The 25,707-nt window shown below is 48.3% G+C and overlaps 1 protein-coding gene across 1 annotated transcript in view; it reads right to left on the reverse strand.

Moving 5' to 3' along the window:
- Window positions 1–762: 762 nt before the first annotated feature.
- The window catches only part of NMUR1 (neuromedin U receptor 1), a 121,258-nt gene continuing 96,313 nt past the window's right edge, over window positions 763–25,707 (reverse strand). The window contains exons 9-10 of the mRNA XM_056849930.1: window positions 16,180–17,095; window positions 763–1,163 (exon numbers count right to left, since the gene is read on the reverse strand). Coding sequence (XP_056705908.1) covers window positions 763–1,163; window positions 16,180–17,095 — 1,317 coding nt within the window. The remainder of the gene's footprint in view (window positions 1,164–16,179; window positions 17,096–25,707) is intronic.

The following is a 25,707-nucleotide window of genomic DNA, read 5'->3' on the forward strand; positions in this document are numbered from 1 at the left end:
TCAAAACAAAGCCCCGAAGTCGTCGGAGGGGTGACGGCAAAGGAAATAGCCATGCATAAAAGGCCATAGAAACAGAGACATAGAAACAGAGAGAGACACAGAAAGACAGAAACATAGAAATAGAGAGAGGGATACAGGCAGAGAGACAGAGATACAGAGACAGAGAGATACAGCGAAAGAGAGACAGAGACAGAGAAAGACAGAGACATAGAAAGAGAGAAAGATACAGGCAGAGATACAGAGGCAGAGAAAGACAGAGAAACAGAGACATAGAAACAGAGAGCCAGATAGAGGCACACACACAGAGAGGGGGGAGACATAGTGCAAAAACGCACTGTCGCTTTATCCTCCTTTAATCCCTGTTTTAGCCAGGATCGAACGCACATTAGGCAAAACGCATGCGTTCGATCTTGGCTGAATCCTGGCTGAATCAGGGATTAAAGGAGGATAAAGCGACCGTGCGTTTTCGCCCGTAGAAAAAGAAAGACAGTGACAGACAGAGAGAGAGAGACAGAGTCAGAGATTCTTTTATACCCCTTAAAAAAGGTTGCCTTCAGTTCATAATCTGGTTGGTCCCATGAGGCCTGCATCAGACTTCAAAACCAAATGGAAATGAACAAGGCTAAGGCCTTCCTTTTCCACCTCCTGGCGTTATTATTTATTATTTACACAAGGCCATCGACGTACAGCGTTTGTGTAGTGGACAGTTTTCCTGTCCCAAGGAGCTTACAACCCCCTGAGTCTAACCAGTTCAAGGGGGCCTCAGAGGTATTGGGCCTCGCACTCCTCCTCATTCTCCCCCTCGGCGTCCATATCGTCCTCCTCCATATCAGAAAGCGGTACCCCGTTGCCCCCGGGGATGTGCTCGGAGACGGTGCTGCGCGTGGTGGCCTGTGTGCTGCTGGGCGAGTACTTGCGGGAGCCCAGCTTGCGGGAGCGCCCGTGGCACATCACGTCCTTGAACATCTCGCGGAAACGTGTGGACATCAGGTTGTAAAGGATGGGATTGGCGGCGGAGCTCAGGTAGAAGAAGACGCCCGAGATGATGTGGACGTATTGGAACATGTGCAGCATGCTGTCGGTCCAGTGGGTGATGAAGCTCCAGACGAGCCGGTCCGTGTGGAAAGGCGCCCAGCAGATCCCGAACACGACCACCAGCATAACTGCGGACAAAAGGAGAAAACAGGATATGAATCTGGGCCCTTGTTCATGTTGGAATAAGGCAACTCAGCATGACTGCGCATTGAGGTGGGCAGCATTACACCGCTGTAGATGTATAGATGTGTCATCTTCTTAATGAGTGAGATGCCTCTCTTGGGTCCTTTTTGCATGGGTACTTTGACCCTGGACTGACTTGGGTCGTTTATGCATGGGAATTTTACCTGAGGCTCATTGCTCGCTGGACCCACACTTTTAGGTTGGGAATCTATGCACCAGCAGCCTCCAAGCTCAAATCAAGTCCTCGCCCTTTTAAATGCTGCTTTGTATTTGGCTTACTTGTAGAGCTTACTGTGAGTGAAAATCCAATTGCCTCATAATAAAGCATTTTAAGAACCACCACAACAAAAACAGATCAGTCTGAGATTTGAATCCCTGCCTCTGGATGTGCTGCTTTGTAATTGGCTGTGAGGTAAACCAATCTTATGTGCCCCACTTTGCCTTATGCATGGGGATTTCACCAGGGCTTTGCTCAGGGGAGAGGGAAGAGTCTGGTTAACAGAGGAATGGAAAGACCCGGACATTGCAAGGGCTGGGCACAAGGTCATCTCTAATGGAGGGAAAACTCATGCGGAAGGAACAACTGATTCAGACCGGGGCGAACGTGAGTGAAAGTACCCATAAATAAACGACCTTGGTTTTTCCTTGGGATTGTGCATGAGTTTTCCATCCCTCAGTGATGACCTTTGCACCAACCCCCCGCAAATCCCGGGTCTTCCCGTTCCTGTCATAACCCAATTCTTCGATTTTCCCTTGAGATCAGCCTGGGTGAAATCACCGTGCATAAGCCAAAGCGCGGGACAGGGGAGCTGGAAGGGATGACGTTTTTCTCTCAGTTAAGCACTGCAGTCAATTACAAAGCAGTGTTTCAAGGGATAGAGACTCAAATGCTTCCTGCTTTTTGTCTCCTACACAGCATTCTATTTTCTGAGCAGACATTGTCACATAAAAATGGGTTTTAAAACGATGCTTGGGTCCCCCCCCACCCTGTTCCTTTTAAAGAGCTCATTTGGTTTTTGAAACGGCACTTGGGGAAATGGACATTTTTTACAGAGTAAGCACTACAGCCAATTACAAAGCGGCAGGGACTCAAATGCTTCCTGATTTGAGCTTGGTGGTATTGCTGGTGCATAGCAATTTTGAATTCACAAAAATGTGGGTCGAGCGAGCATCAAACCCCATGGCCATTTTTGCATGGTCAATTTTGATGCTCGCTCAAAGCTCTTTTTAAAAATGTGACTTTAAAATGCCTTTTCACAGTCCCGACGCAAAAGGAGAAGTTCCACTCCCCCTACTCGCCTGCTCCTTTGTTCCTGTTTGCATAGCAATTAGCATATGCATAGCTAACGCGCCTCTGTAGTTTTGCATTGTTCCTTGAGGAGGATTCTTCGCAGCAAACAGCAAAGGTCGCGTTAAATGGGCTCTTTTGTAATGCAAAGTAGGTATGCGCTGGTTTGCAGTCACTTCCGGAATGACGGTTCAGCGCACAATTTTTTTAAAAAATATGCGGGACAATTTAGCCTGGAACGTGCTGCTAATTACCATGCAAAAATCCCCCAGGTAAAACTCTGATGCATAAGCGACCTTGGTCTAATCTAGGAGCTTCTCTCTGACTCCTTCTGATGCATAAGCGACTCCTTCTGATGCATAAAACTCTGATGCATAAGCGACCTTGGTCTAATCTAGGAGCTTCTCTCTGACTCCTTCTCTTCCTCTGCCTTTGTGTTCTCTCTTCCCCTGTGGACCTGCGAGGAGCAGGACGCATCTACAGGACTGTTCTGTAGAAGCCATGTCCTCTTACTTACTTATACACACACGCTACCTAGGGATGACTCTAAGGCATTGTGCCCCACTGAGGTCCCTGTCCTCTCTAGGCTCAATCCCCAAATCTCCAGGGGTTTCCCAACCTAGAACTGGCAACCCTGCATGTGGATTCCCAGTTTTCCACTTCAATCCCACCTTGAGTTGCCACGCTATGGCCCAGTGTGCTATTAATATGTGCCCATTGGTCCAGTGGGTTTTATTGGCTTATTGTCAAATTTTATTGGTTTCAATTGTGTATGTTTTATTGAAATTTTATGTATTGATGTTGATTTGACTATTGATCATTAGCTGCTCTGAGCCCTGCCTTGGCTGGGAAAGAACAGGTTAGAAGAAGCGGGTTAGAAGAAGAAGAGTTGGTTTTTATATGCGGACTTTCTCTACCACTTAAGGGAAAACCAAACCAGCTTACAATCACCTTCCCTTGCCCTCTTCACAACAGACACCCTGTGAGGTAGGTGCGGCTGAGAGAGCTCTAGGAGAGATGTAACTAGCCCAAGATCACCCAGCTGGCTTCATGTATAGGAGTGGGGAAACCAACGTGGTTCACCAGATTAGCCTCAGCCGCTCATGTGGAGGAGTGGGGAATCAAACCCATTTCTCCAGATCAGAGCCCACAGCTCTAAACCACCGCTCTAACCACTACACTACGCTGGCCCTAATAAAATAACAGTCTGGAAAAGAAGAAAAAAGCCCTGTCCCTTTAATAGAGACTTAGGTAAAGGTAGTCCCCTGTGCAAGAACTGGGTCATTCCTGACCCATTGGGTGACATCACATCCCGATGTTTACTTGGCAGACTTTGTTTACGGCAGGGGTGGGGAACCTTTTTCCTGCCAAGGGCCATTTGCACATTTATAACATCATTCGGGGGCCATAACCAGGTGTAGATCTCCCGGGGGGGGGGGAGGCTAGAGTTGCCAGGTCTCCAGCCACCACCTGGAGGTTGGCAACCCCAGGGGAGGCAACGCAGAGAAGGCCTAGAGGGCGCCCCCCTCCCCCTGTCCTTCCCCCCTCCCAGGTGGGAGGGCAGCCAGCGGTGAGCCCGAGCAAACGAGGCTCCAGGGGGGCGCAGCCCACAGTCAATCCACAGGGAAGGAAGGAGAACAGGGAAAGGAAAAGGGAGGGAGAAAGAGAGAGAAAGGGAGAAAGAAATGGAGGGAGGGGAGGAAGAAAAAAAAGGAGGGAGACAGACAAAAACAGAAAAAGAGGGAGAGAGGAAGAGAAAGGAGAGTGATGGAAAAAGAGGAAGAAAAGAAAGAAAAGCCTTCCCACACACACACACACACACCCACGCACGCCAACCCCACGCAACCAGGCCCCAGCCTCCACGCCTCCCCCCACACACACACACCGGCCCCAGAGCTCCCGAGGGCCACGGAAAATGTCCTTGGGGGCCGCATATGGCCCCGGGGCCTGAGGTTCCCCATCCCTGGTTTACGGGGTGGTTTGCCAGTGCCTTCCCCAGTCATCTACACTAGACCCCCAGCAAGCTGGGTACTCATTTTACCGACCTCAGAAGGATGGAAGGCTGAGTCAACCTTGAACCGGCTGCCTGAAACTGACTCCCGTCAGGATTGAACTCAGGTCCTGAGCAGAGCTTTTGACTGCAGTACTGCAGCTTACCACTCTGCACCACGGGGCTTAGTGGCCTGTTATTTACCAAGTGATGTTATCGACCACGCTTGAAAATTTTCAGCTGCCGATTTCCACACATTACACCTCTATTAAGGGGATGTTTCCCCTCCAGATTGTTGGCCCATGAACTGTGCCACCCCACAGCAAAAGTCCAGCCGGAGTAGAACAAGAAAAACAACAACCCAGGATGGAATTACCGGTATTCAAACACCCATAGATATTTCACACGCTGCTGCTAACAGTTGTGGCCGGAGCAATAAGGAATCGGCAGGGAAATGCCGCAGTGAGATGGTTTCCCCCGAAAAGCTGCCCCTCGGGTTAATGGGATGCTGTGAGCGTCTCTTCTGTGGGGAAGGTTTTTCCCCTTCTGTCCGAAAGGCCTATATCTCTTTTCACAGTAGGCTGAGCGGAGGGGAAATGACTTTTCCTCTCCCATGAAAGATTCAGTCCGCATCTGCTCCCCAAGCTCCGCTTCTTCAGTAAAGTGTTTACCGACCGATTCTAGCCTCCCCTTGCAAAGCATCTCTCTTGCAATATTCAGAAGCAAACACGGGTTCTGAGGGGCCAAACGTGTCGTTCCACAGGATAGACATGCAACGTTTCCTTCTGGTTTTTATTTTAATGGAAAGCAGGTTCCGCAGGGTGACCTCCCAATCCGGCAGCACAACCCCTAGTCCTGCATCAGATCCCGGACTAGCAACAACATAGAGGCCTCGCCCTCTTCCAATCTTCTTCCAATCTAGCTAAAAGCTCTCCCTCCAAATTAGGGTTGTCTCCAGGTACTTGCTGGAGATCTCCTGCTATTACAACTGATCTCCAGCCGATAGAGGTCAGTCCCTCTGGAGAAAATGACCGCTTTGGCAATTGGTCTTTATGGCATTGAAGTCCTTCCCCTCCCCAAACCTCACCCTCCTCAGGCTCTGCCCCAAAACTCTCCCACCGGTGGCAAAGAGGGACCTGGCAACCCTACTCCAAATTCGAAGTGGCACCCTTCTAGGGCCTAGGGTTGCCAACCCAGCTTGGGAAATACCTGGAGATTTTGGGGGTAGAGCTTGGGGAGGGCAGAGTTTGGGAAAGGGAGGGATATTCATATATGGCTAAAGGGGGCTTGATTACACCCTACCTCTGGCTTAATCTTCTGGCATGTTCCATTTTCCATGGCTCTTGAATGCTTTGGGGCCTCTGGGGAAGACGTGGGGGTGGATTTCCAGCTCAGGCAAGGGAATACTGCCAGTCTTGGCTTTCCAGTGTTTAGTCTATAGCAGGTCATAAATCAGAGCCCTGTGGCACCAGAAAGATGAACACATTTCTTGTGGCAGAAGCTTTCGTGGCGCTGATGATGATGTGGGTGGAAGCGAATGTTGCCTTGACCTTGCGAGGAGGGTGGAAAGTCAACGGAGGTCCTTCATGCATGGGTACTTCCACGCACATTCACTCCCACCCCCATCTGTCTTGGTTGTTCCTTGCAGTTATTCATGAGTTTTCCCGCCATCAGAGATGACCTCGCTGCCAGCCCTCACAAATCCCAGACCTTCCTGTTCCTCTGTTAACCCGATTCTTCTCTGTCCCTTGAGCTCAGCCCAGGTGAAATCCCTGTGCATAAGGCAAAGCGCAGGACACAAGCTTGGTTTCTCTCACAGCCAATTACAAAGCAGCGTGTAAAGAGGCGGGGATTCAAATGCTTCCTGCTTCCTGGGAGCTCTTTCTGAGCAAAAGAAAGGCTTTTTAAAACTGAAACTTGTGTTTCTCCCCCCCCCTTTTCAGATTGCTCCATTTTTTGTTTTTTGTTCTTAAAATGCTTTTTTTATGCGGCAATTGGGTTGGGGGGGAGAGAACTTTTCTCTCACTACAGCCAATTACGAAGCAGCATGGCTTTTCTTATGTTCTTAACTGATCTCCAGACTCCGGGTCTCAATTCCTCAGGAGAAAATGGCTGCTTTGGAGGGAGGACCCTATGGCATTATATTATACCCCACTGAGGTCCCTGCCCTCCCCGAACCTTGCCTTACCCAGCACCCACCCCCACCCCAAATCTCCAGGAATTTCCTAATCCAAAGTTGGCAATCCTACCCATGTGTCTTGCGTGTGCAATGCCTACTGGAAAGAGATGAAGGGGCTCACTCCCATCGTGTCTTTAAATGACGCCTTTCCCCTCCCGGTTGCTTTTTAAGGTAAAAACTAAGTTGTGAGATGCAATGACAGATCTCTCACATAATTAATGTTGCCAACCTCCAGGAAATCTGCGCTGAAATAGTTTAGACTGGAGATGGAGGCAGCACGAGGCTCAACAATAACATAAAGAAAGCAAATAAGCCTAAGCTAGTATTGGAAAAGTATTATTTCTTTCATAAAGCAAACTAGCAAAACAGAAAAATACTCTTAAGAGAAAGTGTGTTACACCGCACGTTAGGATGCCTCGCAGGGCTTTAAGGCAAAATGTACCACACTGGGCAATGAAAGAAACAAATAAAATAAAATACAAATACAGATACAAATACACACAGCCACTCAGGGCTACAGTTTCAAACAGCCATTCAGGGCATCCTAACGTGTGGTGTAACACGCTTTCTCTAGCGAATATTTTTCTGTTTTGTTAGTTTGCTTTATGAAAGCAATAATACTTTCCCAATACTAGCTTAGGCTTATTTGCTTTCTTTGTGCTATTGTTGAGCCTCGTGCTGCCTCCACCTCCAACCTCCAGGAAATGGCTGGAGATCTCCCGGGATTACAACTGATCTCCAGGCGACAGAGATCAGTTCACCTGGAGAAAATGGCCCCTTTGGAAGGTGGACTCTATGGCATTATACCCCACAGAATTCCCTCACCTCCCCAAACCCTGCCCTCCTCAGGCTCCACCCCCAAAATCTCCAGGTATTTCCCAACCCAGAGCTGGCAACCCTACACATAATGGGTAGTTAGAGCCCAGACATACTTCATATCAGCCTCCTTCTGCCCAAACGTCTGGTGGCTGCGTCATTTGCTTGTCAGACATCACTAATCTTTACTGCTTCACAGCTGACTTGCTTGTTTGGCTTGCGGAGGAAGGAAGGATGCCTACAAAGCAAAGATGGCTTGAAGATCGAAGCCACTGTGGGAGCAATCTGTGTGTCCCATTTTCTGGGCAAAGGACCCATTTTCTCTTCAGAGTTCAACTCAATGATACTGAAACTTGGGCTGATGCCTCTACTATCACAATCCCTCCCGCCCCCCCGTCCCAAATCACTGAAGCAGTTTTGCAAATTTAAAAAGTTGATTATATTTTTAAGTGACAAATGAATGTTTAATTTAATATACCCGCAGGTTCTTTTTAAAAAATCACATCCTGGAGCACAGAGGCAGGAGAGTAAGACTGCCAGGTTGGGGAATTCCTGGAGATTTGGGGACAGATCCAAGGGAGGGTGGGGTTGGTGTGGGGATTTCACCTAGAATCTATGGTATGCCATACAATCTGCCATCTGAAATGGCCATTTTCTCCAAGGCAACTGATCTCTGTATTCTGGAGATCAGCTGTAATGCCAGGAGATCTCCAGGCCCCACCTGGAGGTTGGCAACCCTAGCTATATCAGCAGCTGCTGAAGCACCACATCGTCCCCGCGTGGAAAGCACACTGGTTTAAAAGTTGGCAGCCCTGCTGGCGAAACACTAACTTCCCTACAGGTGAAGAAGAAGAAGAAGAGTTGGTTTTTACATGCCGACTTTCTCTACCACTTAAGGGAGAATCAAACCGGCTTACAATCCCCATCTCTTCCCCTACCCACAACAAACACCTTGTGAGGTAGGTGAGGCTGAGAGAGTGTGACTAGCCCAAGGTCCCCCAGCTGGCTTCATGTGTAGGAGTGGGGAAACAAATCCAGTTCACCAGATTAGCCTCCGCTGCTCCTGTGGAGGAGTGGGGGAATCAAACCCGGTTCTCCAGATCAGACTCCACCACTCCAAACCACCGCTCTTAACCACTACACCACGCTGGCTCAAACCAGAATGATCTTTGAGCTTGTGGTCTGACTGCAGTGCACTGCAAAGTCCGGAGGACTAGCCAGCCTCCAGAAAACGCGTGGGAAACACACAGGGAGAGCAAGGTGGCCTCTGACATTCGAAATACTGATCCATAATCAAGGCAAAGCCCCGAAGTAGTCGGTGGGGTGACTGTGAGGAAACAGCTATGCACAAATGGCTTATAGTGTTATACCCTGCCGAGCTCTCTCCCCAAACCGTGACTTCCACAGGACTCCATCCCCAAATCTCCAGGAATTTCCCAACCCAGAGCTGGCAACATAAGAACATAAGAAAGGCCTGCTGGATCAGACACAGGTCCATCAAATCCAGCACTCTGTTCACACAGTGGCCAACCAGGGGCCTCTAGGAAGCCCACAAACAAGACGACTGCAGCAGCATCTATCCTGCCTGTGTTTCACAGCATCAAATATATATTCGGCATGCTCCTCTGATCCTGGAGTGTAGGTATGCATCATGACTAGTATCCATTTTTACTAGTAGCCATGAATACTCCTCTCCTCCATGAACGTGTCCCCTCCCCTCTTGGCAGCCATCACCACGTCCTGGTGAGATTATGAGGGGGAAAAGCTTCTCCCTGTCCACTCTTTCCATAACATGCATAATTTTATAGACCTTTATCATGTCTCCCCTTAACCGCCTTCTTTCCAGGCTAAACAGCCCCAAGTGTTTTAACAGCTCCTCACAGTTGCTCGAGCCCCCTGATCATTTTGGTTGTGCTTATCTGCACCTTCTCAAGCTCTGCAATATCCCTTTTTAGGTGTGGTGACCAGAACCCTAGCTAGCAAACCTCGGTGTTTTTTCAGGAGAAGGGTTTTGTTGTTGTTGTTGGGTGGGGGGAAAGCACCAGCTTTGCCAGAAACCAGGTAGGCCACCTTTCAAAGTGGCTATGTTGGTGAGGCTGGCATCCAAGCCTTTGGGAACGCGCCGCTCTAGGGCGTGCATCCCTGGAAGCTCCCGCTGGGCCCATAACCTGGCTGCCTTCCCGCCACTGAACCACCGCCTGCACCTGGCAGCTGTGCCCTCCTTGGCATCCTGCCATTTTTTATGAGCAAAACTAAACGCTCTTCCATTAATGATCAGAGGGCTGACCCTTTGCACCTGCAGGAGATTAATAAGAGTCTGCCTCTGGGCCATATGCGGCTTTTCTATTACCCAGTTTGCTAATTAATTAGCCCTATCCTAATGAATGATTATTCCTTCCATGCAAACTGCCTTCCTGAAACTATTAAGGGCCCTAATGCTTGCGATACAGCTGGCCTGTTCCTTCACCAAACAGTGGGATTTCTTATTTATTGATCTGCAATGTTAATCCACCCCATTTCAAAGAAGGTGACAATAAGAAACACAACTACTCAGCAGCCAGAGTAGTCTTAGCATCGATGTGGAAGCGAGAGGAAATTCCATAAATTGAAAGATGGAGAGAGAAGTGTTGGTTTTTATATGCCGAATTTCTCCACCACTTAAGGAAAAATCGAACCGGCTTACAATCTCCTTCCCTTCCCCTCCCCACAACAGACACCTTGTGAGGTAGGTGGGGCTGAGAGCTCTAAGAGCTGTGACTAGCCCAAGGTCCCCCAGTTGGCTTCATGCGTAGGAGTGGGGAAACACATCCAGTTCACCAGATTAGCCTCCGCCACTCATGTGGAGGAGTGGGGAATCAAACTCAGTTCTCCAGATCAGAGTCCACCGCTCCAAACCACCGCCCTTAAGCACTACATCACGCTGGCTCTCTTCCTAAAGTTCTTCCTAATGTTTAGCCAGAAACTCCTTTTAGTTAATTTCAACCTGTTGGCTCTGGTCTGACCCTCTTGGGCAACAGAAAACAACTTGGCACCATCCTCTCTATGGCAGCCCTTCAAGTACTTGACGATGGTTATCATATCACCTCTCAGCCCAAGAGACAGGCCACTACGGGAAGCACTGAATTATTTCATGCTGAGACAGATGCAGCAAAAGAGTCCTGGGAAAGACTCACTGATTTATTTAAGCATATGTTTTCAGTGGATGTGACAGCTACAGGCACAGATGAGGTTTACACAGATTGACGGAGGACAGGTCCATCGACGGCTACTACCCAAGGTGAGTCAAAGTAACAACCATATCCAGAGGCAAGCAAACCTCTGAATATAACTGCCCGGAGGCCTTGGCCTCTATGCCTTTGTTGTTAGGGCTGCCAATTCCAGATTGGGAAATGCCTGGAGATTTGGGAGTGGAACCTGGGGAAGGTGGGGTATGGAGAGGGGAGGGACCTCAGTGGAGGTATAATGCCATAGAGTCCACCCTCCAAAGCAGCCATTTTCTCCAGGAGAACCGATTGAGTGCCGGTATGGTGCAGTGGTTAAGAGTGTTGGACTAGGATCTGGGAGACCCAAGTTCATATCCCCACTTGTGCCATGGAAGCTCACTGGGTGATGTTCAAGGATGTTGTATCATGGTAAAAATGCACTATTAGCTGTGGGTATAGGGGGGACATCATTAGCACACAGTGGTTAGATTGTTAGACTAGGACAGGGGTCTCAAAACTGCGGCTCCAGAGCCGCATGCGGCTCTTTGGCCCATTGAGTGCGGCTCTCCGAACTTGGTTCGGAGCCCCTGCTCTTGCGCCCGCTCGTGCCGGCAGCCGGGCTGCGGAGCCGGCACACCTGAGAGAGAGAGCGGGCGCGCTGTCTCCCCCCCCACACACCGTGGAGAATGGCCGGGTCCCCCTTTCCCTTTCCCTCAATGGTTGGGAGGCTAAAGCCTCCCCTCCCCTCTAGCCGCGCAATTGCTGGGTGGGCGGCTCGGCGGTTCCTGCCCCCCCGCCTATCAGCTGTTGGGCGGGGCGGGCTTCCTTTGGTAGACCTGGCCTCCGGCTGAGTCCCATTGGGAGGCCATGTCTACCCACTGGCTTTCTTGGCAGTACACCTGGACTCCGAGGAGGGGAAAAAGTCCCCCTTCAGAGGCCAGGTCTACCAATTGGCTTCTATGGGCCTCCGGAGGCCAGGTCTGCTGCCAAGAAAGCCAATGGGTAGACCTGGCCTCCCAATGGGACTCAGCCGGAGGCCAGGTCTACCAATAGGCTTTTATGGCGGTAGACCAGGCCTCCAGACAAGGACTCCGGACGGGGAGGGGGAAAAGGCAGGGACTTACAATTTAATTTTTATCAATAAATAAGATCACTATTCAGTATGATATCAAGTTTTATTCAGTGTACCTACAGTTTAATTAAGACTTAAAACTTTAATTAAAGTTTATTAAGTTAATAAACAGTGTACCTACCTATATAGTTTAAGTTTAAGAAATTTGGCTCTCAAAAGAAATCTCAATCATTGTACTGTTGATATTTGGCTCTTTTGACTAATGAGTTTGCCGACCCCTGGACTAGGATCTGGGAGACCCAGGTTCGAATCCCCAATCTGCCATGGAAGCTGACTGGGTGACCTTGGGCCAGTCATACTCTCTCAGCCTACCCTACCTTGCAGGGTTGTTGTGGGGATAAAATGGAGGAGAGGAGAACAGCGTGAGACGCTTTGAGTCCCCACTGGGGAGAAAGGCAGGGTACAAATGAAGTCAACAAGTCTCTGTCGTCTGGAGATCATCTGTAATTCTGGGAAATCTCCACGCCCCGCTGGGAGGTTGGCAGCCCTATGGCCCCCCAGGGCAACTGGTTGGCCACTGTGTGAAACAGTGTGCTGGATTAGACAGACCACTGGTGTGATCCAGCAGAGCTGTTCGTATGTCAATGGCTGAAACCTACTTAAGACTTCAAACTGGTTGAGTCTAGTGAAAAGATAGGAAAGTGCCAAAGCAGGACTGCAGCTGAACATCAAGACGACGAAAGTAATGAATACAGGAGAAATATTCAACTTGAAGGTTGACAATGAGGAAACTGAAATTGTTCAAGACTTTCTATTCCTTGGCTCCACCATCAACCAAAAGGGAGACTGCAGCCAAGAGATCAGAAGGAGGTTGAGACTGGGAAGGGCAGCCTTGAAGGAGCTAGAAAAGATTCCTAAGTGTAAGAAGGGGTCACTGGCCACCAAGATTAGGTTAATTCATGCCATCGTATTCCCTATTACTATGTATGGGTGTGAAAGCTGGACAATGAAGAAAGCTGACAGGAAGAAAGTAGACTCCTTCAAAATGCGGTGTTGGAGGAGAGTGTTACGGATACCATGGACCGTCATAAAAACAAATTGGGTTATAGATCAAATGAAGCCTGAACTGACCCTAGAAGCTAAAATGACTAAACTGAGCCTGTCGTACTTTGGTCAGATTATGAGAAGACGACAGTCACTGGAAAAGACAATCAAGCGAGGAAACGTTGAAGGCTGCAGGAAAAGAGGAAGACCCAACAAGAGATGGATTGACTCTATAAAGAAAACCACGGCCCTCAGTTTGCAAGACCTGAGCACGGCTGTTAAAGATAGGATGCTTCAGAGGAAACTGATTCATAGGGTCGCCATGAGTCGGAAACTACTTGACAGCACTTAACACACTCACAAGAACCCAGCTTCTCCTCACCATACACCCTTCCCGGCCTTCATTTACCCTTGCTGTCCTCTTGCTTCCTCGTTCATCCTCATTAAAAACCAAATTGCATTGTTGGCAAGAACAAATGTCAGGTTCTGAATAAGGCATACAAATTGAATGTGGGGGGGGGCAGAAGGAGGGCGGGAGGGTTTGGAGATGCAGAGGTTGGTGCACACAAAATCTTACAAGAAGATGTGTGGAAGAGGAAGCGAAAAAGAACACGCCAAAGTGTTTGCCCGCACGGACATCAAGGGACATCGCTGGGAGATCAGTGCCATGTTTTATGCTTCCATAAACTTTTGTGCTGACAAACCTATTATCTGAGGCAGGATAAAATGTGGACCTTGACAGCTGCTTTTACATTTTCTTTGTGAAAAACCATTGGGCAGGCATAACCCTAAGAGTATCAGAAAAACATCCTAAACTGGAGGAAAACTCGTAAAATGGAATAGATTGCGAAGGGAAGTTGTGGAACCAGCCGGTTGGAGGGTGGGTTGCCAACCTCCAGGTGGCACCTGGCGATCTCCTGCTATTACAATTGATCTCCAGACCAGCAAGATCAGTTATCCTGGAGAAAATGGCTGCTTCGGATGGTGCACTCTATGGAGTTATACCTGCTGAGGTTCCTCCCCTCCTCAGACCCTGCCTTCCTCAAGCTGCACCCCCAAATTCTCCAGGTATTTTCCAACTCAGGGCTGACAACCCTAGTTGAAGGTGTTATTAAATATGAGTAGTTTTAACAAAGATGGCTTTCTGTCTTGAAGTCTTTAAACCAGGAGGTCCCTGCAGTATCTTCCAACTTACTCTATATCAGAGGTCCCCAACATGGTGACCTTGGGTGGCTGCGCCCACAACACTGTGTCAAGAATTCCAAAGGTGGCCACAGGCTCAAAAAGGTTGGGGATCCCTGCTTTATTTTATTTATTTCTCTATTGAAAACATTTATTAGCTGCCTTTCTTCCTTAGGGAACTCAAGGCAGCTTACAGCATAGATAAAACACATAAAACAAACAAAAAAACATTAAAAACCATAAAAACCAAAATTTAAAATCACAACTCAGGACTGAAGAAGAAGAAGAAGAGTTGGTTTCTCTACCATTTAAGAGAGAACCAAACTGGCTTACAATGTTCTTCCCCTTAAGAACATAAGAAAGGCCCTGCTGGGTCAGACCCAGGCCCATCAAGTCCAGCAGTCTGTTCACACAGTGGCCCAACCAGGTGCCTCTACGAAGCCCAGAAGCAAGACGACTGCAGCAGCATTCCCCTGCCTGTGTTCCAAGGCACCTCATATAATGGGCATGCTCCTCTGATCCTGGAGAGAATAGGTATGCATCATGACTAGTATCTGTATTGACTAGTAGCCATGGATAGCCCCATCCTCCATAAGAACATAAGGAAAGCCATGCAGGACCAGAGCAAGGTCCACAAGTCCAGCAGTCTGTTCACACAGTGGCCAGCCAGGTGCCTCTAGGAAGCCCGCAAACAAAGACAACTGCAGAGCATCTTGCCTGTGTTTCACAGCACCTGATATAATAGGTATGCTCCTCTGATCCTGGAGAGAACAGGCATGCACATAAGAACATAAGAAAAGCCCTGCTGGATCAGACCAAGGCCCATCAAGTCCAGCAGTCTGTTGACACAGTGGCCAACCAGGTGCCTCTAGGAAGCCACTAACAAGACGAGTGCAGCAACACCATCCTGCCTTCCCACAACACACACCCTGTGAGGTAGGTGGAGCTGAGAGAACTCTAAGAGAGCTGTGACTAGCCCAAAGTCACCCAGCTGGCTTCATGTGTTGGAGTGGGGAAACCAACCTGGTTCACCAGATTAGCGTCTGCCCCTCATGTGCAGTCTTGAATAAAACCTGTCTTCAGCTTAGGGTTGCCCTCTTTGCCACCAGCGGGAGGTTTTTGGGGCGGGGCCTGATGAGGACGGGGTTTTGGGAGGGGAGGGACTTCAATGCCATAGAGTCCAACTGCCAAAGCGGCCATTTTCTCCAGGGGAACTGATCTCTATCAGCTGGAGATCTCCAGCTCCCACCTGGAGGTTGGCAACCCTACTTCAGCTGCCTCCTAAAGATTGAAAGTGAGGGAGTCAGGTGCCCCTCCCTGGGGAGGTTGTTCCATAATGGCAGGGCTGCCACTGAGAAGGCCCTCTCTCATGTACTTGCAGGGCCTGCAAGACAGAGCTTTTCCACCAGGCCTACAATTGAGGACAGCCGCCTATATTTGCTCATATTATTGACACCATCTACTGGCCTCCCCCCCCGCACATTTTTTCCCTTAGTGGGAACAATAAATAGCAAAAGGTTGCCACCTGTACAGTCCCCTACAGCTTTTAGACTTGTGCACCATCATGTTAGGTTTTTAGAATTTTATTGATGGTTTTATTATGGATTTTACTGTATATTTATATTGTAGGTAAAAGGTAAAGGTCCCCTGTGCAAGCACCGGGTCATTCCTGACCCATGGGGTGACATCACATCCCGACGTTTCCAAGGCAGACTGTGTTTACGGGGTGGTTTGCCAGTGCCTTCCCCAATCATCTTCCCTTTACCCCCAAGCAAGCTGGGTACTCACGACCTCGGAAGGATGGAAGGCTGAGTCAACCTTGAGCCGGCTACCTGAAACCGACTTCCGTCGGGATCGAACTCAGGTCGTGAGCAGAGCTTTTGACTGCAGCACTGCAGCTTAACACTCTGCGCCACGGGGCTCCTATTTATATTGTACATTGTTGTATTTTTAAAATGATGTTACCCTCCCTGAGCCGGCTAGCTGGGGAGGGTGGGTTATAAGCCAAATAAATAAATAAATAAAAATAAAAATAAATGACCTTCTTTGATTGGTAGGACAGTCAGGAGGGACCTCTCCCTGTGATCTTAATTCTGGGCAGGAATGTATAGGAGAAGACGGTCCTCCCGATCCCCCAGCTCCAGCCCTATCGCCCCACATTTCCTGGGCCCCTCTCCCTCAACTTACACAGCATCTTGGTCACCTGCCTCCGCCGGACCTTCTTCTGCTGGAGGCGGATGTTGTGGTAGTCACAGAAGCTTTCGGATCTGGCCTCCAGCGCTTCCAGCATCTTCTCTTTCCTCAGCTGCAGGCCAATGAGCAGGTAGAGGATGCTAATGATGCCCATGGGGATGAAGAAGAAGATGATGGTCGTGACCTGAATGATGAGGTTGTACACCAGGCGGGACTTCACCAGGGTGCAGGTGGCAGAGTCGGGGACCACCCCCCAGCCCGGCACGTAGAGGGTCTGGATGCCGTGCAGGCTGGTGTTTGGGATCGAGCAGATGACAGAGAGCGTCCAGACGGTGGCAATGACCCTCTTGGCGTGCGTCTTGGTCACCACGTACTTGGCTTTGAGCGGGTGGACCACCGCGATGTACCGCTCCACGCTCAGCGCCGTGACGTTGAGGATGGAGGCGAAGCAGACCGCCTCAAAGAGCAGCGTCTTGAAACAGCAGCCCCCCGCGCCCAGGAGGAAGGGGTAGTTGCTCCACATCTCGTAGATCTCCAACGGCATCCCCAGCAGCAGAACCAAGAGGTCCGACACCGCCAAGCTGAACAGGTAGTAGTTGGTGGGCGTCCTCATGACCCGGTGCTGGACGATGACCAGGCAGGTCAAGGTGTTGCCCACGGCGCCGACCACAAAGATCAGGAGGTACGTGGTGCAGACAGGGACGAAGAAGCCCGACCGCCGAGGCCCCAGATATCGTATCCGGAGCTCTTCTGCGGTCATGTTCAAGACCTCAGGGTCGAAGAAGCTCCCTCTCGCCTCCTGGCTGCTGCTGTTGCAAGGATTCTGGGGAGCCAGTGTCTCAAGCAGCTCCGAACCGGGAGACTTTAATTCCAGGTTGGAACAGTTGGCGGAAGAATACATGGTCGCAGGCTGGAAAAAGAGAAGAGCAAGTCACCAAGAAGTAGAAGAATAGGTTTTTATATGCTGACTTTCTCCACCACTTAAGGAAGAATCAAAGCAGCTTACAACCACCTTCCCTTCCCCTCCCCTCAACAGACACCCTGTGAGGTAGGTGGGGCTGAGAGAGTTCAGAGAGAACTGTGACTGGCTTCAGGTCACCCAGCTGGCTTCATGTGCAGGAGTGGGGAAACAAATCCAGTTCACCAGATTAGCCTCTGCCGCTCATGTGGAGGTAAGGTTGCCAGGTTCCTCTTCGCCATTGGCAGGAGGTATTTGGGGTGGAGCCTGAGGAGGGTGGGGTTAGGGGAGGGGAGGGACTTCAATGCCATAGAGTCCAATTGCCAAAGTGGCCATTTTCTCCAGGTGAACTAATCTCTGTTGGCTGGAGATCGGTTGTAATAGCATCATATTGGCTACTAGCCATCCTGCTGAAGTGTTTGTGAAGCTATACTGTGCAATATGATGTTTATCAATTGCATTAAGAATTCCCGATAGACAAAGCTTCTGCGAAATGGGCTCAGCACCGGGCTCCCATCTCGGGGATTAACAATCTTCGGAATATTGGCGCCCGTATTTTCCATCACTGCAAGAATGGGCGTCTCTACCTAAGAAGGTTCTGTTCAGGAAGACATCCCAGCACCCAAAGCACACAATTTGCTGTTATTGCTTCAGTACTTTTGTTGGAAACTAAGAACTGTGAAACAGGGCTGTCAAAGATAGGACATTTGGGAGGACTTTCATTCATAGGGTCGCCATGAGTCAGAAGCGACTTGACGGCACTTAACACACACACACAAGAACTGTGAGCGATTGTAATCACTTGGGACGTCAGTCATCTTTGCATATGTTTATTGTTGCCTTATTGTGCTTTGTAAACCTTATTATTCAACAAGAATTATTAGTTAGCCATCAGTGCTTGTTTTGCTACTTTATAACGATATCTCAGCACGAGGTTTTATTTGATTACCAAACCTCCAGATGGTGGCTGGAGATCTCCTGGGATCACAACTGATCTCCAGGTGACAGTTCCCTGGAAAAAATGGTTGATTTGGAGTGTGGACTCTTAAGGCATTATACCCCATTGAACTTGGCTGCTCTAGAGATGCAGGGACTGGAAGGTATATATTTGCAGCCTGCTCAGAAAGACGTTGAAGCAAGCAGCCCTGGGTCTAGAAGCTCATCTTCACAAATAAGAAACAAACCCAGTTATCACGTAAGCTCAAAATTGCCAAGCTGACATGTGCCGATAAATATATAATGAAGGAAATGGCTTCTTTCTGGTTTTTGTTTATTTTTGCTTGTTTGCTTGCTTTTTGGCCAATTTGGACAGGCTCTGCAGTATTTCTGGCTGCTTTAGATTAACAGCAGAATCCCCAAACAAGATGAAGAAAAGCGGCTCCCCCTCCCTTTATCTCTTGGTGATACTCAGGAAAATTATATCTGCTCCCTGTCATCTTCCCACCTGAGGAGATGACATCTTCTTTCTAGTCTCCCAACAATCCTGCGGGGACTCTGGGTTTGCACATAGGGTTGCCAACTCTGTGTTGGGAAATTTGGGGGGGGTGAAGCCAAGGGAGGGTGGATTTTGGGAAAGGGAAGGACCGCAGCGTACAGTCCACCCTCCAGAGCAGCCATTTTCTCCAGGGGAACTCATCTGTTTTGTCTGGAGATCAGATGTAATTCTGGGAGGTCTCCAGGCCCCACCCGGAGGCTGGCAACCCTACCTGCCCGATGGCCAATACTAAATAATATATTGGAAGCAATGCATGATGCAAACAAGACGTGTCAAACTGAAAGAAACCGTCGAGCCCAAAGACTAGGACACTATCAAGCAACTAGCTACCTAATAAATGACAGGACGTTATGAGAAGCTCCTATATATAACACAATAATAGAGCGTTTTATCAAAAAGCAAAACATTTAATAGGCAGCCTCCAAACATCAATACAATGAGATAAATATCAAGTAAGTCTCAATAATGTCATGTAAAGTCTTTTATAAACAGGTAAAAAACCTGGAGGCTTGAAGTGTGATTTGTAAAGATGCATGAAATAAATGACTCAACAAAAGTATTTACAACTTGCCGTCAGCGCAAGGATTGAAAGCTTGCAGCTTGAACCTAGTGGAAAGAGACTTGCACCTTGAAGCTGGTAGAGAGGCGGGACTCTAGATTTGTCCACAGTTTCGATAATAGCTCCTTCAGGCCATATGAGAAAGCCTTAATAATCTGCTCTCCTAAAGCATGGAGAATCAGTTCAGGGAAATGCCTTTACACGTTACATCCTTTACATATTTTGTGCCTCCTAAGAATTAAACTATCACCGTGTGTGCAATGTAAACCCCCGGGAAACTGGTTTGGCAGGCAAGTGTGATATCACTGAGGAAAAGGAAAGACGCCGTGTTTTGTCAGAGAGCTGGATAAGATGTTCTGGGTTTTATCTCCTTGTATACGGGCAATATTTTTCAAGCTTCCGGTGACAATCTAGTTATTGTGTTGTCTGGACCATCGGAGCTGAATTCCTTTTGCAAGAGAAGAAGAGTTGCTTTTTATAGGCCGGCTTCCTCTACCACTTAAGGAAGACTCAAACCGGTTTACAATCACCTTCCCTTCCCCAGAACAGACACCTTGTGAGGTAGGCGAGGCTGAGAGAGCTCTAAAAGAACTATGACTAGCCCAAGGTCACTCAGCTGGCTTCGTATGGAGGAGTGGGGAAACCAACCCGGTTCACCAGCTTAGCCTCCGCCGCTCGTGTGTAGGAGGAGTGGGGAATCCAACCCGGTTCTCCAGGTCAGAGTCCACCGCTCCAAACCACCGGTTTTAACCAGTACACCACGCTGGCTCTCACCAGGGCCATCTAGTCCAAGCCCCCCTGCACAATGCAGGAAATTCACAACCACCTCCCCCTCACACCCCCAGTGTCCCCCACTCCATGCCCAGAAGAGGTAAAAAAAAGGCCTTCCAGGATCCCTGGCCAACCTGGCCTGGAGGAAAATTGCTTCCTGACCCCAAAGTGGCGATCGACACTACCCTGGGCGTGCAAGAAAGGTCCGCGAGAGCCAAACACTGACGCAACCCTTCCTGCCCTCCCTCTTGCGATCTGCCTAAGTTCGTATTTTTGGTCACATTTTTGAGAAGACAAGAGTCACTGGAAAAGACAATGACTGAGGAAAAGCAGAAGGCAGCAGGAAATGACGAAGACCCAACAGGAGATGGATGGACTGTCTAAACCACGGCCCTCAGTTTGCAAGACTTGAGCAAGGCTAGAAAAGGACAGGAGTCCAGTAGCACATAAAGACTAACAAAAATATTTTCTGGCAGGGTATGAGCTTGGTATCTGAAGAAGTGAGCTGTGGCTCACGAAAGCTCATACCCTACCAGAAAATATTTTTGTTAGTCTTTAAGGTGCTACTGGACTCTTGCCTTTTTCTACCACTGCAGACAAACACGGCTACCCACTGTGAATTGAGCAAGGCTGTCAATGATAGGACATTTTGGAGGTCATTAATTTGTGTGTGTGTGTGTGTGTGCCGTCAAGTCACAGCTGACTTGTAGGGTTTTCAAGAGACATTCAAGAGGCGGTTTGCCACTGCCTGCCTCCGCGTGGGCTGAGAGAGTTCAGAGAGAACTGTGACCGGCCCCAGGTCACCCAGCAGGCTTCATGTGGAGGAGTGGGGGAATCGAACCAGGTTCTCCAGATTAGACTCCGCCGCTCTTAACCACTACACCGCGTTGGCTGTCTTGAGAGAGGGAGACGCCTTGACGCTCGAGCCGGCTTTCGGAATGATGAAGCAGCCTGGTTTCGGTGCTGCCAAAAGACACACGGTGATCTAATGCAGGAATGAAAAACTGTGAAGGGGTGAATCTGAATATACCAGGACGCTTCAGACTCGCCAGTTGGGGTCGAGACTCTCCAGGGATTCTCATTTCCTCTCACCCTAAAAAAATTAGCTCAGCGACTCTCGCAAGATTGTGCAATCACTTATGTGGTCAATGGGTCACTGTGCTTATCTTGTATCCAAATGAGTCTGGCATAGAAATGCCATAGTACTCCATGGCGTTTTATTGCACTATGATGCCTCCCTCCCTCCCTTGCTGTGCCCGTGTGTGTGTGTGTGTTAAGTGCCGTCAAGTCGCTTCCGACTCATGGCGACCCTATGAATGAAAGTCCTCCAAAATGTCCTATCTTTGACAGCCTTGCTCAGATCTTGCAAATTGAAGGCTGCGTGTACCAGTATCTATATCTATATCTGCCAAATGAGCACCTATTTCATGCATTTGATGAAGCGGATTCTACTTTGTTTCTGCTACAATACCCTGAGTAGTTTTTAAGGTGCCCCAGGCCTCCTTTTGGTTTTGATCTACCTCAGGCTCTGCCTTAGGCTTGCCAAAGGTAGAAAACTAGAGTTCTCTTGGAATTACACCTTATTTCCAGACTACAGAGATGAGTTTCGCTGGAGGAAAAGAGGAAAAAGGAGGAGGAGTTGATTTTTATATGCTGACTTTCTCTCCCACTTAAGGAAGAATCAAACCAGCTTACAATCACCTTCCCTTCCCCTCCCCACAACAGACACCTTGTGAGGTAGGTGAAAAGACAGCTTGGGAGAGGAGACTCTGTGGTAGATCACAGAGTCTAGGAGAAACTGAAGTCCTAGTGTGCCTTGACCTGGATGGCCCGGGCTAGCCTTGTTGTATCTCAGAAGCTAAACAGGGTCAGTCCTGGTTAGTAATGTTTTGGCATCTCCAAGCTTATAATCAGAGGATAAGACTCACTGGAAAAGACAATAATACTAGGAAAAGCTGAAGGTAACAGGAAAAGAGGAAGACCCAACATGAGATGGGTTGACTCCATAAAGGAAGCCACGGCCCTCAGTTTGCAAGACCTGAGCAAGGCTGCTAATAATAGGGTTTTTTGGACATCATTCATTCATAGGGTCGCCATAAGGCAGAAGTGACACACAATGGCACATAACACACACACACAAGCAGATCACATGAACACACCCATGAAGCTGCCTTATACTGAATATAAGTCCATCGAAGTCAGTACTGACTGCTCAGACCGGCAGCGGCTCTCCAGGGTCTCAGGCTGAGGTCTTTCACATCACCTTGCCTAGTCCCTTTAACTGGAGATGCCGGGGATTGAACCTGGGACCTTCTGCATGCCAAGCAGATGCTCCGCCACTGAGCCATGGCCCCTCCCCATCCTCTCCTCCTACAGGTGTCCAGATGCAAAACAGGCTGCTAGGTGTGTAGCATCTGTTGGGTCAGGGACTGCAGGTACGACCCTGACGCACATGCCAATCTGTGTCAGGATGCTCATTCTAGGGCCGTCTAGCCACACATCATCGTTTTGAATAGGATGTACATTCAAAAAGCACAACAGGCCACACCAGCGCTGAAATCTAATCAGTCGGGCTGTCAGCCTCCTACTCCAGATGCGCACTCCATTTCCACCAATGCCTTCAGTTTTAACGCTTCATTACACACGCATGTTTAGTAATCCAAAGTGCGTTATGCTTCCGTAAACAATCTGCACAGAAGTAGTCAGGCCGGTCTGTTGCAGAGCAAATGATGGTCTTTTGTTATTTTTATTTATTTATTTATTTATATTCATTTATAGCACACTTCTGACATTTTAAACCACCTTATTACTACCATACGTTATTAACTTCATTCTCAATACATACACTGGCAAGGGAAACCTCTTTTCATTATCATAACTTTACATCTGTGAACAGCTATCAGTTTGACAAGTGCATGCAGGTCCCGTCTCTTCCAGGGAAAAGCGCTGTGTTTTCCAACGCCTTGCGAGCACGAGTCTACTAATAAACGTGTCTGATGTACTAGGATGACAGATATCTGCAGAGATATGATTTCAGGCAATTAATTTATTACTGTTGTTTGCTCTTCTTTGCTGTGGCTTGTGGGCCGTGATAAACATCATACTAATTCCTGGTGCTGCTTTGCCATTAATTCTACATGGTTTAATTTTAAAAAATTCCAGGTATTATTATTTGATGATGATGATTTATAGTCTGCCTTTCTCACTTGGACTCAAGGTGGATTATGCAGAGTGAGTCAATCCAATTGACAGGAGTGGGTTACTCAATAAACAATGCAATAAAATTAGGGTTGTAGAAGTCTAAAAACTAAGAACTGAAGAAAAACAGAAGGGCTATTTTGAATGTTGCCTTAATGGTTTTATTTATTTAATGGGGTAATTAATATTCCTTGGAAGCCGCTCTGAGCACAGTCTCGACCAGGGAGAGTGGGGTAGTAAATTGAAATAATAAATAAATAAATAAATAAATAAATAAAAATATGATCATGACACATTAAATGATGCAAAATTCATAGTAGGATCCTTGTTTCAGCAAGCTAAACACAGCAGTATAGACCACAGACCCTAATGATTTTTCCAAGTAACTTTGTGAATCATTTACCCATACAGTGCATGTCTATTGCCTGCGTAGAATAGCCCTCTTGAATAATTCAGTTTTGCATAGGCGCACCATTAATCCAGTATTACAAACTGCTTTCCCTATGTTTCGAGCTCTGTTTTACTGCAGGAACATGTGGCACTAGTTTCCCAGACAAAGCCGACACTTTCCACAAATCTATTTGTTATGAAGAATTAGGAAGAATTTTTCTAACAGAGCGGTTCCTCAGTGGAACAGGCTTCCTCGGGAGGTGGTGAGCTCTCCTTTCCTGGAGGTTTTCAAGCAGAGGCTAGATGGCCAGCCATCAAAATTGCTGATTCTATGACCTTAGGCAGATCATGAGAGAGAGGGCATTTTGGCCATCTTCTGGCTATGGAGTGGGGGTCACTGGGTGTGCATGGAAGGGGAGTTGTGAATTTCCTGCATTGTGCAGGAATGGGGATGGACTAGATGACCCTGGTGGTCCCAACTCTATGATTCTATTATTCTGTTAGATCCTTGTTGATTTCCAATGTATTCCACGCTACACGTCAGCCATCTTAATGCAGTTTCCCCAGATCGGTAGGCTGACTGAGAAAACTAAACCCTTGTACACAACAGCCAGGCATCCTTGGATGCTGTGTTGTACTACAGCGATCACTTGCAACTACCCCATCTTGTCCACACAGGAAAATCCAGTTGTGAATCACAACTGTAGTGCAACCGTAGCGTAGAGTCCGACAATGTGTGGGTGCGGCCATGTACAAACGTAGCCTACACTTCCTTATCCCAATTTTTTTTGGCAGTTCCTTAACACATGCAAACAACAAACAGCCTCGTGGCTTTATAAATTTAGATTTAGAGCAGCATGTGCCTTTACAGACTAGAACCCACGTTGTTAGATGCTTCATGCCTCTGATACAGCCCGCTGCAGTCCACAGAAGCAGATGCCACCATATATCTATAAGCTTTTAAGATGTACAAGCCTTGGAATCATAGAATCATAGAGTTGGAAGGGACCTCCAGGGTCATCTAGTCCAACGCCCTGCACAATGCAGGAAATTCACAACTTCCTCCCCCACACACACACACCCAGTGACCCCTACTCCATGCCCAGAAGATGGCAAAAAAACAACATCAACCCTCCAGGATCCCTGGCCAATCTGGCCTAGAGGAAAATGGCTTCCTGACCCCAAAGTGATGAGTGGCATAGAATCATAGAATTGGAAGGGGCCATACAGGCCATCTAGTCCAACCCCCTGATCAATGCAGGATCAGCCTAGAGCATCCCTGGCAAGTGTTTGTCCAGCTGCTGCTTAAAGACCGCCAGTGAAGGGGAGCTCACCACCTCCCTGGCAGCCCATACCACTGTCAAACAATGCTTACTGTAAAAAATATATTCCTAATATCCAGCTGGTACCTCTCCACCTGCAATTTAAACCCATTATTGCAAGTCCTATCCTCTGCTGCCAAGAGGAACGGCTCCCTGCCCTCCTCTAAGTGAGGACTAGCAGAGCATTCACACCTGCGTGTCACCTGCTAAGCCATCTTTTATCTCTGGCTCCCTCTTCCCAACCGTATGCTGCTTTGGGCAGAGACTTATTCATTGGCAGGCTGCTTAGTATTATTAGGAACTTGTTGACAATGGTGGAAAATCGACTGCTCGTTTTCTCTCCCTGTCCCGTTATCAGTATCATAGGATCTGAGAATCACATGCCAAAGGGCAAAGGCATAGGCAGCAAAGAGAAAATTTCTAGAGGAAAAGATGGAAATTCTCTGACCTCAGAGACCTTCCTCTAATCAACAATGAGAGTGAAGGTACTGTTTTCTGAACATGGAAGATCCATGAACACACCATAGATTATATTTTTTTTTTATCAGGGAACATCTGATGGTGGTGTAGTGGTTGGGAGTGGAGGACTCTAATCTGGAGAACTGGGTTCGATTCCCCACTCCTCCACATGAAGCCAGCTGGGTGACCCTGGACTAGTCACAGTTCTCTCTGAACTCTCTCAGCCCCACCAGCTCACAAGGTGTCTGTTGTGGGGAGAGGGAAGGAAATTGTAAGTTGGTTTGATTCTCCTTAAAAGGTAGAGAAAGCTGGCATAGTAAAAACAACTCTTCTTCTTCTCATCTGTGGAAGGGCCATGGCTCAGTAGCAG

Source organism: Euleptes europaea, chromosome 5 (genome assembly GCF_029931775.1).
Source record: "Euleptes europaea isolate rEulEur1 chromosome 5, rEulEur1.hap1, whole genome shotgun sequence".
Taxonomy (NCBI): Eukaryota; Metazoa; Chordata; class Lepidosauria; order Squamata; family Sphaerodactylidae; genus Euleptes; species Euleptes europaea.